At 46.6% G+C, this 15,549-nt stretch overlaps 1 protein-coding gene across 1 annotated transcript; it reads left to right on the forward strand.

The window, feature by feature from the left end:
- Nucleotides 1-596: 596 nt before the first annotated feature.
- LOC110572714 (zinc finger protein 345) lies at nucleotides 597-9,880 on the forward strand. The gene is made up of 5 exons (XM_044911355.1): nucleotides 597-629; nucleotides 3,234-3,360; nucleotides 5,754-5,855; nucleotides 7,986-8,059; nucleotides 8,195-9,880. The coding sequence occupies exons 1-5, from the start codon at nucleotides 597-599 to the stop codon at nucleotides 9,878-9,880; spliced, it is 2,022 nt and encodes a 673-aa protein (XP_044767290.1).
- The last annotated feature ends 5,669 nt before the right edge of the window (nucleotides 9,881-15,549 follow it).

Consider the following 15,549-nt stretch of genomic DNA (forward strand, 5'->3'; position numbering starts at 1 on the left):
CAGACCAGGCACTTCCAGAATGTCCCTTGGTCTGGATTTGATCAGTGTTTCCTCATGATTAGATTTAGGTTTGGTGGGAGTACCTTGGGCGTGATGCTGTGTCCTCATCAGATCAGAAGCCCGTGATGCCCGTTTGCCCATCACAGGTCATGTCAGTCTTGATCACTTGGCTGCAGTGGTGTCCGCCAAGCATCTCCGCGCTAAAGTGACCTTCTTTTTGTAATGATTAAGTGACTGGCGAGGAGATAGGGGAGAGTCTGTAAGACTCTGCTTCTCATTTCCTCATCAGAATTTTGCCCGCTGGTCTCAGGCTTCAGCTGCTTGTGTTCCTGTGTAACTGGAAACACGTGTGAGGCCACCTCTTTTCGTTTCTGGACTGTGTTAGTTTCCCTTCCTGCTGTAAGTTACCACAATCTTGGTGGCTTCAAACAACACAAATGTGTTCTCTTACAGTTCGGGAGGTCAGAAGCCTGCAGTGGGTTTCACCGTGCTGAAATCAAGGTGTCAGCAGAGCGGTGCTCCGCCCTGAGGCTCTAGGGGACAATCCATTTCCTTGCCTTTTTTTCCAGCTTCTAGAGTCTGCTTGCGTTCCTTAGATGAGGCCTCTTCCTCCAGCTTCAAAGCCAGAGGCAGGGTCTTCTCTCCCTAACTCTGCTTCTCTTGATTTCCCTCACATAGCCGCCTCCTCCAGGTCAAATAGCCCCCGGCCTCTCTCTTCTAAGGACACTTATGATTGCATTTAGGACCCACCCAGATAATCCAGGATAATCTTCCTACCTAGAGGTGCTTAACTTAATCACATCCCTTGTTCGTCCACAAGATACAGGAGTAGGGCCATTGTTCAGCCCACCACCTGGCCTATGTCCAGGCCTGTCTCCCCCACCAGGCAGGGAGCCCCTTTAGGGCAGAGCCTCATCTCGCTCATTATTCTGCCCTCAGATGAGCCTGTCACTCTCACGAGTCTCAGAGCATATTTGATGAATGGATGGAAGTGACCATAGTCCAAACACCGATTTTTCTTTGGCAGAGATTTTTTTTTTTTTTGCAGGGATTTTTTTAAACTTTATTCTAGCAGATGGAACCTTTCTTTAAACATCTTAAGTGGGAGATCAGGATCCTTATTCAGGATTTGTAAGGCAGATAGGAGGAGCTCTGCAGGGGCGCCTGGGTGGCTCAGTCGGTTAAGTGTCCAACTCTTGATCTCAGCTCAGGTCTTGATCTCAGGGTCATGCATGGGGCACCACGTCCTATTAAAAAAAAAAAAAAAAGAAGGAGCTCTTCAAAAAAGGGGTAGATCCATGCCACAGAATACTATTCAGCCATAAAAAGGAATGAAGCCTTGATACGTGGTGCAACATGGATGACTCTGGAACACATTATGCTAAATGAAAGAAGCCAGACACAAAGGGCCACATATTATATGATTCCCTTCATATGAAATGTCCAGAATAGGCAAATCCATTAAGACAGAAAGATGAGGGGCACCTGGGTGGCTCAGTCAGTTAAGTGACTGATTGGTTTCAGCTCGGGTGAATGATCTCAGGGTCGTGAGATTGAGCCCAGAGTTGGGCTCTGCGCTCAGTGCAGAGTCAGCTTGGGACTCTCGCTCCCTCTCCCTCTGTCCGTCCCCTCTCTGTAAAATAAATAAACAAATCTTTTTTAAAAAGAAAAAACGATGAGTAGTTATCAGAGGCTGGCATTGGAGGGCTGGGACAGAACAGGGAGATTTGGTAGTGACTGATTAACAGTATAAGGTTTCCTTTTAGGGAGATGGTGAAAACATTCTGGAGCCAGATCGTGGTGATGGTTGCACATCACTGTGAACGTCCTAAATGCCACTGAACTGTATCATTTAAAGTGGTTAAAATGTTATATTGCATGTTATATGCATTTTACCACAAGAAGAAAAAAGTAAGACTAAAAAGGCAGCTTAAAATAAATAAATAAAATTAAAAAAATAAAAAGGCGGCTTAGCTCTGCAGCCAGACTTCTGGGCCTGAATCGTGCTCTGATACTTGATCTCTCTGTGACCTTGAGCAAGGGTCTTGACCTCTTGTGCCTCTATTTCCTTCTCTGGAGATAACTCTAGTTAAACTAGTCTTTCAGAGCTGTTATGTAGGTGCAGTGAGCTGAGCCTCCTGATTGCTAGCGGTTGTTGGTGTGGAATGGGGGCCTCGGGCAGCCCGTCCGGAGCCTTTGCTCCAGCTCCTGGGAGACTAGAGTCCCCTGTCATGAGGCATCTTCGGGAAAGCATCTGTCTGTCTGTCTGGGCGAGAACTGACCCTCCTCTGTGCTCCAGTCTCCTCCTCCAGCTCTGCGGACTCAGGCCTGCTCCTGTCTCCTGGAGGCACATGCCCAGGACCACGCAGTGGCCACAGGACCCTGATGGCTGAAGACCAGGTGATTCTGGGCTTCCCCTTCCCCAAGATGATCTTGTGGACCCCAGAGGGCCATCCTCATCTCTGCCTGTGGCCTGAAGATCTTCTGCTCCTCCCAGGCATGGGGAAGAGGCTATGGTGGGAGGGGCTCTGGGGCTGGGAGGTGCAACGAGGAGGGGAAGGGGGAGGGGCAGGATGCTCTGAGTTGGGACGTTATGACCCGGTCTACAAACCAAACTAACTCTCAGCAGCCTTTGAGTTGCCGAGAGAAGTGGGCAGTGGATAGTTTTGCTTCACCCCTGAGCCTTATCCTTGGAGTCAGGGATGGGCATTGGGATCCCAGTTCGGGTCTGGGATGGAGCGCCACTTAGTTATCACTCTTGCACACAATGGCTTGATTTAAAAAAAAAAGGTGTTTCTTAGGGCTGTCATATATAGGTGTGCAGGTTGCGCACTGCACAAGAGTGCTTTACCTCAGTGGCAGGTTTCACATGTACCTCATACACTGGTATATTGTGGAAGTTTTCATGCAGATGGCAGTAAACGGTCATTTACTAAAATAATTGGCATATTATAACGATTTTCCAACAGATGGCAGTAAAGAGTCACGCAAAAGGGAGCTTTCTCCTACCTTCTGCCAAGAAGCCTATGGGCTAGGAGCTGGCCAAAACTTTCTGCATTTCTGTGGGCCATTTTTATTCAGTTATCTCAAACCTGCTGAGTCAGTATGTTCCAGCCCAGAGTGTTAGAGCTGGTTCAACCACCAGCAGGGGTAGGCTGTTGACCCATGACCTCTCCCGGCCCCAGAGTTCTAGAAGGATGTGCCCCTCCACCATGTAAAATTGTCCCTTGCAGGAATCAGTGACCTTCAAGGATGTGGCTGTGGACTTCACCCTGGAGGAGTGGGGCCAGCTGGGGCCTGGCCAGAGGGAGTTGTACCGGGACGTGATGCTAGAGAACTACCAGAACCTTCTGTCACTGGGTGAGGCCCTGCCCCCTGCCTCCCCAGGAAGAGGCGTGATGCCCCCCTTCTGCCCTCATCTCCTTTGTGCCCACCCACTGCTCAACAGTGGGTATTTGCTGAGGTCATGGGGTACCCTCTCTGCTCTTTTTACCGGTCCCTCCTGGCTGGCCACTCTCTGTCCCTCTGTCTCTCCGCTGCTTCTCCTAGAGTCCCTGCGTCCCCGAGGGCCCGGAGTCCTCTGCCTGTCCTGCAAAATCTTCAGCCTGTGCCCCCACCTTCTCTTCTTGCTTCCCTTTCTACGTGTGGTGACCTCAGATTACTCCCTGGAATGCCTGTTCTAGCATCTCAGACTCCAAGTGTTCCTTGGATGTCCTCCAGTCATCTAGCTCCATCTTAGAATCTTTCCAAGACACAGAAATGCTGTTCCCAAATGTGTCTCCCTAGTCCTACATTGTCCACCCACCCACCTCCTGCGCCCCCTCAAGGCCCTTCACATTTGTCACACTCACCCTGAGCTCAGCGTCTCCACACTGAACTGCCCCTCCTCCTCTGGGTCCCCTGTCCCCAGACCAGTCACCCCCCAGCACCATCCTACCCCCTCCCCAACAGCCCACCACATCCTCTCCGACTCCCAACAATTTCTGCCCATCCCCTCCTCTGTCCCTGCAGCCCAGCCCTGATCTGGCCTTGTCCTCACCCCCTGACCCTACTCCAGCCTCCTCAGTGTCTGTCTTTCTGTCCACCTCCATCTCTCCTCAATTTCTTTTTCTGATTCTTCTGTCTTGCCTTTGCCCTGTGAACTCTGGTGGTTTGAAGGTTCCTTCCTCAGCCATGCTCACTCACACACTTTCACTGGACAAACTCACCAAAAACCCGCTTAAACTTCTACGTCAGGGGCCCGAGGAAAGCCCCCAGGTTGGGGGGCTCAAGGAGGACCCGCAGGCCTCAGCATGCAGTTGTACTCACCGCCCCAATTCACTGCAGCGCAAGGACACCAAGCACAGTCAGCAAAGGGATGAGGCACATGGGACGAGATCTGGGGGAGACCAGGCCAGAGTCCCCTCCCCGTGGAGTCACACAGGACGGGCAACGAGACGTGACAACACGTGTGAGAAGTTGTCCATCAGGAATGCTTGTTAGAGTCTCCATCAGTGCCCCAGGTTTTTCGTGGGGGCCAGTCACGTCAGCGCCCTCGGCCTGGCACGTGTCAAAATTCCAGACTCCCCGAAGGAAAGCAGGTGTTCAGCAGAAACCACGTTGTTTGCACCAACAGCTTAGGCACAGGGCGCCCCTCCTGGCGGTCAGGGAGTGCTGGGAACCCTCCCGAAATCCAGCTTCCCAGATGCCAGCCAGCCACGGGCAGCCATGGGAGGAGGTCTTTCCAAAGAGAGCCGGCAGCCTGCTGTGTGACCCCTTTTCTGCGCAACTTGGGTGTAAAGAACGCGGTCCCTTCCACCTGTCCCCTGCAGAAATGTATTCCCTCACAGTTCAGAGGCCAGAAGTGTAAAATCCAGCTGTGGGCAGGGCCCTGCTCCCTCTGAGAGTCCTTCCTGGATGCAGCTTCCAGAGGCTCCTGGCGGCCCTTGCCATTCCTTGCCCTGTACCCCTGTCACCCCAATCTTGGCCTCCATCTTCACATGACCTTTCCCTTCCATTGTGTCTGTATGTCTCTCCTCTTCAAACAAAGACACCGGTCTTTGGACTCAGGGCCCAGCCTGCTCCTATAGGACCTCATCTTCACTAATTACATCTGCAAAGCCCCTGTTTCCAAGTAAGCAGTGATGTCAGGACTCAGGCTCTTTCTGGAACGTAGTAGGCACTCAACAAATGAATCTCGCATGGACCATTAGAGCTGCTGCTTTTTTTTTTTTTTTAAGATTTATTTATTGATTTATTTTTAAATATTTTATTTATTTATTTGACAGAGAAAGAGATAGCGAGAGCAGGAACACAAGCAAGGGGAGTGGGAGAGGGAGAAGCAGGCTTCCCGCGGAGCAGGGAGCCCAATTGTGGGGCTTGATCCCAGGACCCTGGGATCATGACCTGAGCCGAAGGCAGATGCTTAATGACTGAGCCACCCAGGCACCCTATTGATTTATTTTAGAGAGAGAGTGAGAGTAGGGGAAGGGCAGAAGGAGAGAGAGAGAGAAAGAGAGAGAATCTCAAGCAGACTCCCCATTGAGCAGGGAGCCCAATGTGGGGCTCAATCCCAGGACCCTGAGATCATGACCTGAGCCAAAACCCAGAGTTGGACCCTTAACCGACTGAGCCACCCAGGCATCTGGACCATTAGACCTTCTAATCATTAGGCACCCAATGTATGCAGCTCCCCTGCAGACCCAGAGCCTGGGGCCCAGCCCCGAGGCCTCCCGATGACTGGCAACCATGGCCAAATCTTGTGTCTTTTTCAGGGGTGGGCCCTCTTGGGTGTAAACCCGATGTGATCTCCCGTCTGGAGCGAGGGGAGGAGCCCAGAATGGAGAAGAAGGAAGCCCGGCAAGCTACCTGTCCAGGTGGGTGAGGTTGTCCAGCAGGTGTGAGCCATCTTCCTATCCTGTCTGTCTTGATCAGTGACAAGAATGAGGCAGCCCAACACCCGCCATAGTTGTGGGCGCTGGTTCAAATCCCAGCTCCAGCACTTCTGGCTCTGTGACCTTCAGGCAGGTCATTTAGTCCCTCTGTGCCTCGATTTCCTCACCTGCAAAATGGGCTCAATACCCTGGGTTGGGAAAGGTCAATGAATTAACACCTAAAAGTGTAGCCCAGCACCTGGCACACAGTAACCCACTGGTCAGAATAGGCTACAGTGATTATTGGTGATTCTTTATTGGGAATCATCTATGTAAAGACCCAGAAGTGGGACCCCACCGAACATGGTGGGGAATAGGAGGCCAGATGTTTGCCCCCCACTGGCCCACAAACTCCATGAGGGGAGGGGGTTGAAGCATCTTTGTTTCCGTCACTGCCCACCGTGTTGTGGGGTGGGACTTCGTCCTCCTTCCCGTTCACCACAGCCCATTGGTCCCCAGTCCTGTCCCTCCTGCCCCCTAACTTTTCCCAGTCCCCTGTCCTCTGTACCACAGCCCTGGCTCAGGCCTCAGCTCCTTGGCTGGACTCTCATCCCGGCCTCCTCCCTCACCTTCCAGCCTCCACTCTTATGCCCTCCCATTCATCTCACACAGCCCAAGAGGGGTCTTTCTACACCTGGAGCTGATCCCACTTCTCCCGTACTCATAGCCCTCCCATGGCTCCCCAGTACCCCTGACAGCAAGCCCTAGCACTGTGGCTGGCATGTAACAATATGCAATTAATAGGTGTCCCGTGAACAGATCTACTAGCATCAAAAAATCCATCCCCTTCAACAAATTCCACATGGCTGTGCTTCCTGCTTATCATCTCTTCTCTACACTACCCTTTCTCCAGATTGCAAGATTGTGCTGTAAAAGCCTCACATACACTTAATATTTATTGACATCTTTTTTTAAAAAAGATTTTATTTATTTATTTGAGAGAGAGCTAGAACGAGCAGGGGAAGGGACAGGGACAAACAGACTCCCTGCTGAGCGGGGAGCCTGCTGTGGGGCTCGATCCCAGGACCCTGAGAAAATGACCTGAGCCAAAGGCAGACGCTTAACCAATTGAGCCACCCAGGCACCCCTATTTATTGATATCTTTTGATCAAATTAAAGTTATATGTGTTCATCGCAGAAACTTTGAAAATGTAAATAAAAATAAAGCAGGAAATGGAAATCTCCCCATAATCTTGCTTATCTCTCAAAAAAATTTACTTTTCTCATTTTACCCCAAAAGCTTTACTGTATTTTTTTAATTACAAAAGTAAATAATAACAACGTGAATAAACCTTGAGGGCATGATGCTAAGTGAAGTAAGCCAGACACAAAATGACAAGTATTGTATGATTCCACTTACATGAGGCGCCTAGAGTAGGCAAATTCATAGAGCCAAAGTGGAATGGTGGTGGCCAGGGGCTGGGGAAGGGTAAATGGCATTAGTATTTGATGGGTAATGTTTCAGTTTGGGAAGATGAAAACATTCTGGAGGTGGATGGTGGTGACGATTGTACCACAGCATGAGTATATACATGCAATGGAACAGCACACCTAAAAATGACCTAAATGTCATATTTTATGTTGTATGTATTTTACCACAACAAAAAGTAAATAATAATAAATTGAAAACCCTCCATCCCACTATGCACGTGCATACACATGTTAACACATACATAAACATATACAACTTGGGGCACCTGGGTGGCTCAGTTGGTTAAACATCTGCCTTCAGCTCAGGTCATGGTCCTGGAGTCGCGGGATTGAGCCCCGCATCGGGCTCCCTGCTCAATGGGGGAGTCTGCTTCTTCCTCTCCCTCTGCCGCAACCCCTGTTTGTGCTCTCTCACTCACTCACTCTCTCAAATAAATAAGTCAAATCATTTGTAAAAAAACATTTTCATTTTTCGGATATTTTGAGGCCATCCTTCCATGTCACAACACGAGTCTCTCCTGTGTTTTGAAATAGCAACCTACACTTTGAAACTTGCCTTTTAAAGTTTTCCAGTGCCAGTTCAACTTGATCAGTTTCCTTGGTTCCAACGCAGACGATATTCACATTTTCCATGTCTTTCAGCCTTGCACACCAGCTCTGCAGCTCCTTGGGAGTCATTTCTGAAAAAGAGGGTTTCTGAAGAGGCCACTTCCCCAGTGGGAGAGAGGGAGGGAGTTTTAAGGGAAGTGCTTGGAGATGCCAGGCTGGGGGCATCCTGGACCTGGAGCCGTCAGGTGGAGGACCAGGGAGAGCAGGAGAGGCGTTTGAGGTGTATGTTTGCTCCTCTCAAGGAAACTGTCTGTGGGGGGAGAGGCCTGGGCTGTCACGAGCATGGGCGGAGCCTCAGGCAGACCTCCGCCTTCATCAGGAAGCAAAGAGGGCCTGTGGGAGAGAGAACTCGGAAGAGGAATGGGCCAAGAAAGAGCCTGAAACGCCAAAGAACATTTGTAGAAAAGAAGCCACTTAACTGTGCAGAATGCGGGAAAGCCTTCATTTACCATTCAGACTATATTCTACACCAGAGGATTCACACTGGAGAGAAACCCTACAAGTGTAATGATTGCGGGAAGGCGTTCAGCAACAGCTCGTATTTCATTCAGCACCACATCATTCACACGGGAGAGAAGCCCTACGTGTGCAGCGAGTGCGGCAAGACCTTTACTCAGAGCTCATCGCTTACTGAGCATCAGAGGATCCACACTGGAGAGAAGCCATACAAATGCAAGGAATGTGGGAAGGCCTTCACCCAGAGCTCCTCCCTCATTAAACACCAGCGGTGCCATACTGGGGAGAAACCCTATAAATGCAACCAGTGTGGGAAGTTCTACTCACAGGTGTCCCACCTCACCCGCCACCAGAAAATCCACACGGGGGAGAAGCCCTACAAATGTGGTGAGTGTGGCAAGGCCTTCTGTCACACTTCCTCTTTGACTCAGCACCAGACAATCCACACCGGAGAGAAACCCTACAAATGTAACGAGTGTGGGAAAACCTTCAGCCATAGCTCGTCCCTGTCCCAGCACCAGCGAGTTCACACTGGAGAGAAACCCTATGAGTGCTCTGAGTGTGGCAAAGCCTTCAGCCACAGTTCATCCCTGACTCAGCATCAGAGAATTCACACTGGTGAGAAGCCCTATGAGTGTAACGAGTGTGGGAAGGCTTATACACAGATTTCCCACCTTATGAGGCACCAGAGTGTTCACATGGGAGAAAAACCCTATATATGTAATGAGTGTGGAAAGGCTTTCAGTCACACCTCGTCCTTCACTCAACACCAGACGATTCACACTGGTGAGAAGCCCTACAAATGTAACGAATGTGGGAAAACCTTCAGCCAGAACTCTTCGCTTACCCGGCACCAGAGGATTCACACCGGGGAGAAGCCCTATGAGTGTAAAGTTTGTGGGAAGGCTTATACCCAGATTTCCCACCTCATCCAACACCAGAGGATTCACACTGGAGAGAAACCTTATGAGTGCCGTGAGTGTGGGAAAGCCTTCAGCCGGAGCACCCACCTTATCGAGCATCAGAAAATCCACACAGGCGAGAAACCCTATAAGTGCAAAGAGTGTGGGAAAACATTCAGTCACAACTCCTCCCTCACCCAACATCAAAGAATTCACACTGGCGAGAAACCCTACGCCTGCAAGGAATGCGGGAAAGCTTTCAACCAGAGCATCCACCTTATTCAGCATCAGAGGATCCATACGGGAGAGAAGCCCTATAAATGTAACAACTGTGGAAAAACCTATACCCAGATTTCGCACCTTATTCAACACCAGAAGGTACACACAGGTGGCAAACGCTATGTGTGTAAGGAATGTGGGGAGGATTTCAGCTGGAGTTCACACCTGACTGAACACCGGAGACTTCACACTGTGCACGACGCCTGCGTCTGCGATGATTTTGAGAAAGGCTTTGCATGGAGCACACAGCTTGCTGATGTTCAGAGAACTCCTGCTGACCAGAAAGCCTGAGAAGGTAGCAGATGGGCGGTTCTGATGCTGGGTTCGGTGTAGCCTTCATCAGCACCAGTAACTTCCTCCCAGAGAGGAACCCTAACACTATATATTGAGAGAGTTGCTTCTCTATTTCCTACAAGGACCTGGTGCAGTTTATCACCAGCTGGGACAGCTTCTGATCAGTTTAGGAGCTCCCCTGCTAAAATCTCATCTTCCCCCCTATTTTTCAGTCTTATGGCATCCCCAGAGGGTGGTGTAAATGGAACATAACATCATCTGATATCTTTAATAAGGTCTCTGTGAACTTTTTAAATTTATCGCTCATTCATTAAACTGGAGCTTGAAAATTCGAGGGAAAAAAAAAATGGGAAGATTAACCCTTCAGAGTACAAGTCTATGTAGCTGAACACCAACACTAGATTTTAGTATCCTTTAAAACTCTAAGCTACAAATTTCATGGCAAAATCCACAGTTGGCTTAAACATAGTATGTTCCACTATTTACAGCCATTTTTAAAGCCTATTTTTTGTGTCTTTCCCATGTCCAGGATTTACGCTTTATAAAGGAGTTTCCCTCTTAAGCATCATTTTCTGTTTTTATTTATGCCCAAAGGGAAGTTTTTCTTTCATCATATTTTCATCATAAAAACACAGTATTAAAAAAGGGAAGTGGTAGTGCCTGGGTGGCTCAGTCCGTTAAGTGTCTCACTCTTGACTTCGGCTCAGGTCTTGATCTCAGGGTCATGAGATTGAGCCCCTTAAGATTCTCTCTCTCCTTCTGTTTCTCTCTCTCTCCCTCTCTAAAAAACCACCAAAAACCAAAAAACAAACAAAAAATAGTATTTATATTTTATTATAAAAATAATGCACATACTTTTATAACAGGAAATATTTTAAAGTAAAATAACATATACTTATCATAAAGGATAATTTGGAAAGTGTCGAGAAGTATGGAATAAAATACCAATTCTCCATAACCACACAGCCCAGGGAGAGCCTGTCATTTTGTGTGTATTTCTTTCTGGTTTTGTTTTACTCTGTCTTCCATATCCATATTTTTAAGCCTAAAACAAAAGCAATATGGCCACCCTCAGAAGTCCTATTGTTTTGATTTTTTTGTATTCCCTTTCAAATATCATCTTAAAATAAATGTTATTTTATTTCACTGTGATCAGAGCGTAGAAACAATTTTGGCTTTCTCTGATTTGTCCCTATTATACCCTGAGCGTTGTCTTTTGTAATCACATACACTTCATACTCATCATTATTCAGGCTAATAATATTTCACTGGTGGGTGTAAAATAGTTTGCAAATCCATTCCCCCACGTGGATTTTGTTCTAAGCCCCTGATTTTCACAGGTGGTTCACCAATTTTCCCAATTACAAATGTTAGAATGAGCATTTCCATACTTGCTTCCTCTGTCCTTCTGAGGAGATTATTTCTCTAAGTCATGTTCCCAGGTTGGAAATAGCAGGAGCACGATTCTAATGCTTTTCCTGATTACTGGAACATCTTGTCAAATTGCTTTCCAAATGGCCTGGTCCCAGTCTGCCTGGGACAAGCTGGGCATGAGGACCACAGTTCCACACTATTTTTACCAGCACTATATTTACCATAATGTTTTCCTATGTCAAACATATAAAATGACTAGAATTTTCAGTAACTTAACTGTGTGCCAAGTTCTGTCCCAAGCCCTCGGTATGTCTCAATTCTTGTTCTTTCAACAATCCCACCTCTTCAGGGCTATATTGTCCCATTTTACAGGTGAGGACACCAAAGCACAGGGAGATGAAGTGGCCAAAGTCTCACAGCTATGAGCTCGTGGAGTATAGATTCAAGCCCAGGTAGTCAGGCTCAGAAGCTATGCTCTGAACATCTATGGAGATTGAACACATTTCACGTATAATGTGTCCTTCTTAAAATAATGTTTATTATTATAAAAATCAATACATGCTTCTTATAGAAAATTTAGAAGACCCAAGAAATCCAGAAGATTTCACCCGAAGTTCAGTGCCACCCAGAGATAACTGTTAACATTTGGATACACTTCTGCTACTTTAAAAACAATACATAATATTATAGATGCTTAAATAAATTTGGGGTATACTGAATATGCAATTTAGCATACTTCTAGTTTACTTTATATCATGAGCCCCTATCGTTAAATATCATGATTTATCCATGTCATTAAATCATCTTTAACAACCAGATGTTTGGGGGGGGGGTTGCATAGTTAATTCAGCCAGTGAATTCACCAATCCCCTATTGGACATTTTGGTTGTTTCCAGTTCTTGACTTTTATAAACGTCCCTTCTGCTGAAGTTTTTGGCTGAGCATCCGACCAGTTTCCAAGTGAAATCTGGGCAGGGAAGTCATGGGGTCAAAGGAAGAATGTTTCAGTGATCCCAGAGACGTGGGCCAATGGCTTCCAAGAAGTTCTGTGTCCGTTGGCAATCTGGCCACAGAGGATGGGACTGTGTCTCACCAACATCACCCATGGTAACTATTACCGTGTTTAAAGTCTTCCCAGGTATTTCTTTTAGTATATGACTCCTTTCGTGGTTGAAGAAATACTCGTTTATGGTGAATAATTCGCCATATTTATTCTCTATAAATCTTCATTCCAAAGATCCTAGACTTTTTTTCTGTGAATATGAACTTCCTTTTTTGTTTTTATGAAACTGGTTGTGTGTGTATATACACACACACGTATATATCCACATACATATATATCCACATAAAAACAGTATACAATTTGTATGGTATATGCCCACATATGATTTAAGATGTTTATTTTTTTAAGTAATCTCAAACCCACAACTCCGAGATCAAGAGTCACATGCTCCACCCACAGCCAACCAGGTGCCCCCACACATAATGATTTTAGAAGTGACTTTTTTCACTTGGTATAATGTGGATATTTTCCCATGATAATGCAAACATGTTTATATATAAACATATATATGTATCCTCATTTATAAACTGCATAATACTTCATGCTAGGGTTTCTTGAATTTATTTAACCAATCCCTATTAATGGACATTGAGATTGTTTATCTTTTCTTTTCCATCACTGGATATTTACCATTTGACACTTGTGCAAGATATCTCCATAAGATGAATTTCTAGAAATAAACTTGTGGGACCATAGGATGTCCATGTTTAAATTTTGATATTTATTGCTAAATAATCCTCCAAAAAAGGATGAACCAATTTATATGACTCCTGGAAGTATATATGAATGCCTATTCTCTGTTGCCCAACTTCCTTCAAAAATTACTCAGTATTAGCCTTTTAAAAATATTTCTAGGGGCACCTCGGTGGCTCAGTCGGTTGTGTCTGCCTTCAGCTCAGGTCGTGATCTCAGAGTCCTGGGATCGAGTCCTGCATTGGACTCCTTGCTCAGCGAGGAGTCTGCTTCTCCTTCTCTCTCCGTGCTCCCTCTCCCTCTGTGTTCTCTCTCACTCTGCTCTCTCTCAAATAAATAAATCTTTAAAAAAATTTTAAAAATATTTCTCATCTAATAAGTAAAAATGTCCTAGCAATAGTGAGATTAATGACCTTTTATGTGTTTGTTAAGGTTTTGCTTTCTTTGGACTGCTTATTTATGTATTTTGTCCAATTTTAATTGGGCTGCCTTTGTGTATTGATTTATAGGAGCAAGTGTTACACATAGTAACCCTTGGTATATACGCCACTAATATTTTCTCCAGGTTTGTTATTGCTCTTTCAATTTTGTTTATGATGTATTTTGCTACATAGAATTTTTAAATTTTTAGGTATTCAAATCTATCTGTATTTTCTTTTGTAGTTCTTGGACCTACTATCATGCTAAGAAAGGCCTTCCTCACACCCAAGATTATCCTATATTGTATTCTAGTACTTTTATGACTTTTTAACAATTAAATTTTTATTCTATCTGCATTTTTAAAAATGTCTTATGGTATGAATTTTCAGTCTGTAGAGGCCACCTGCATTCTTTGGCTTGTGGCCCCTTCCTTCATGTTCAAAGCCAGCAGGGTAGCATCTTTAAATGCCTTCTTCTAATATATTCCACCATGTTTGTACCTTTCTTGGCACAATTGATCCACTTCCTTCTCAAAGACTCACCCTCACTCTTCTACTCACATACTAATGTAGAATGCTTGGATTTTTTAGTCTAAAAGAAGCTAATTTTGAATCTTGCCTTTGCCATTGTCTTGCTGTCTGATCCAGTTTCCTTATTTTTCAAAGGAGAATAATATGACTTTATTATGAAGGATGTTTTGGGTTTCAAGTCACAGAAAACTCAAAATAGCTCAAACAAGAGAGATGATTTACTTACTCAAGTAGCCAAAAAGACCAAAAGCAAGGCATTCAACCTGTTTATACTGGTACTTCAGGCTGCCTTCAATGGCAAGTTAAAGAAAACCCCAACTCAGATTCTCACAAACACTAGAAAGAAATCTACAGGGGCGCCTGGGTGGCTCAGTCGTTAAGCGTCTGCCTTCGGCTCAGGTCATGATCCCAGGGTCCTGGGATTGAGCCCCGCATCAGGCTCCCTGCTCAGCGGGAAGCCTGCTTCTCCCTCTCCCCTTGCTTGTGTTCCCTCTCTTGCTGTGTCTCTCTCTGTGAAAGAAAAGAAAGAAAGGAAGGAAGGAAGGAAGGAAGAAAAGAAAGAAATCTACAGGTAGGGCAACCTCTAGCTGCCATGAGATTTATTAGGCTTTTATTGCACATGTATGTTCCCAAATATTTGTATTTCATGATCACAGAGGTGTCCTTTCATTTGTCTCAGCCCCTTGCCTGTTTAATTCATAGCACAAATCGTAATTTCCCTTTATATGTCTCCTATGTACTGCCTGCTCCGACTCCCTGAAGGCCGGGTCCATGTGTGTCCTTCACCACGATATCCCCAGCGCCTAGAGCACTGCCTAGAACATAGCAGGTTCTCAGAAAATAGTCCTCAATTGCCTGATTGACTTCAAGGCTGAAGTCATTCCCCTCCCTACCTGCATGGTACAAGAATGGTAGTTTCCCCACACCCTCGCTAAGACTATGTCATACAGCTTCACAGCTTCAAATTTTGACCAGATAGGTAAGTAAAGATGGTATTTTTTCCTCCGTTTCTTCTCTCCCTGGTGACCTCCTATTCATCCGTCAAAACCTTATTCAAAGATCCCCTCCTCTGAGAAACCTTCCTCACATCAACTCTTTCCCACCCTACCTAGTTTTCCTCCCTTCTTTGTGCTATAACATACGTTTCCCATTAAGTCTTAAGACCAGAGCACGCTGTTTTGTTGAGCATCCCTGCTACTTAAAAGCGCCTGCAATGAGGGGTCTTCTCCTAGCGGCAGCGCTTAGGCAGTTGCCATGGAGAAAGCCCCGTCGATTCCAGCCGGCGGTTGCCCTGGAGATGGACGCTGGCGATGCTTCTCCACTTCGCCTACGAAAGCCAGAAGAAGCTTCTGACATCGGTGTATCCCAGGCGAAACCGCCCGAGGCTCCGAGTTTCCTTCCTCCTTGACCAACGGAGGATGGTTGCCCTGAGGAGCCCGAATCCCGCGGGGATCTGGGAAGTGTAGTCCATCAGGGAGTCGGTGCAGGCGCAGACGCAGGCACAGCACTGGGGCTGCGCACGCAGCGCCGCCGCCATCGTGGGGATTCCCTGTGTGGAGAGAGCTCCGCGTGGGAGGCCGACCCGA

Source organism: Neomonachus schauinslandi, chromosome 16 (assembly GCF_002201575.2).
Source record: "Neomonachus schauinslandi chromosome 16, ASM220157v2, whole genome shotgun sequence".
Taxonomy (NCBI): domain Eukaryota; kingdom Metazoa; phylum Chordata; class Mammalia; order Carnivora; family Phocidae; genus Neomonachus; species Neomonachus schauinslandi.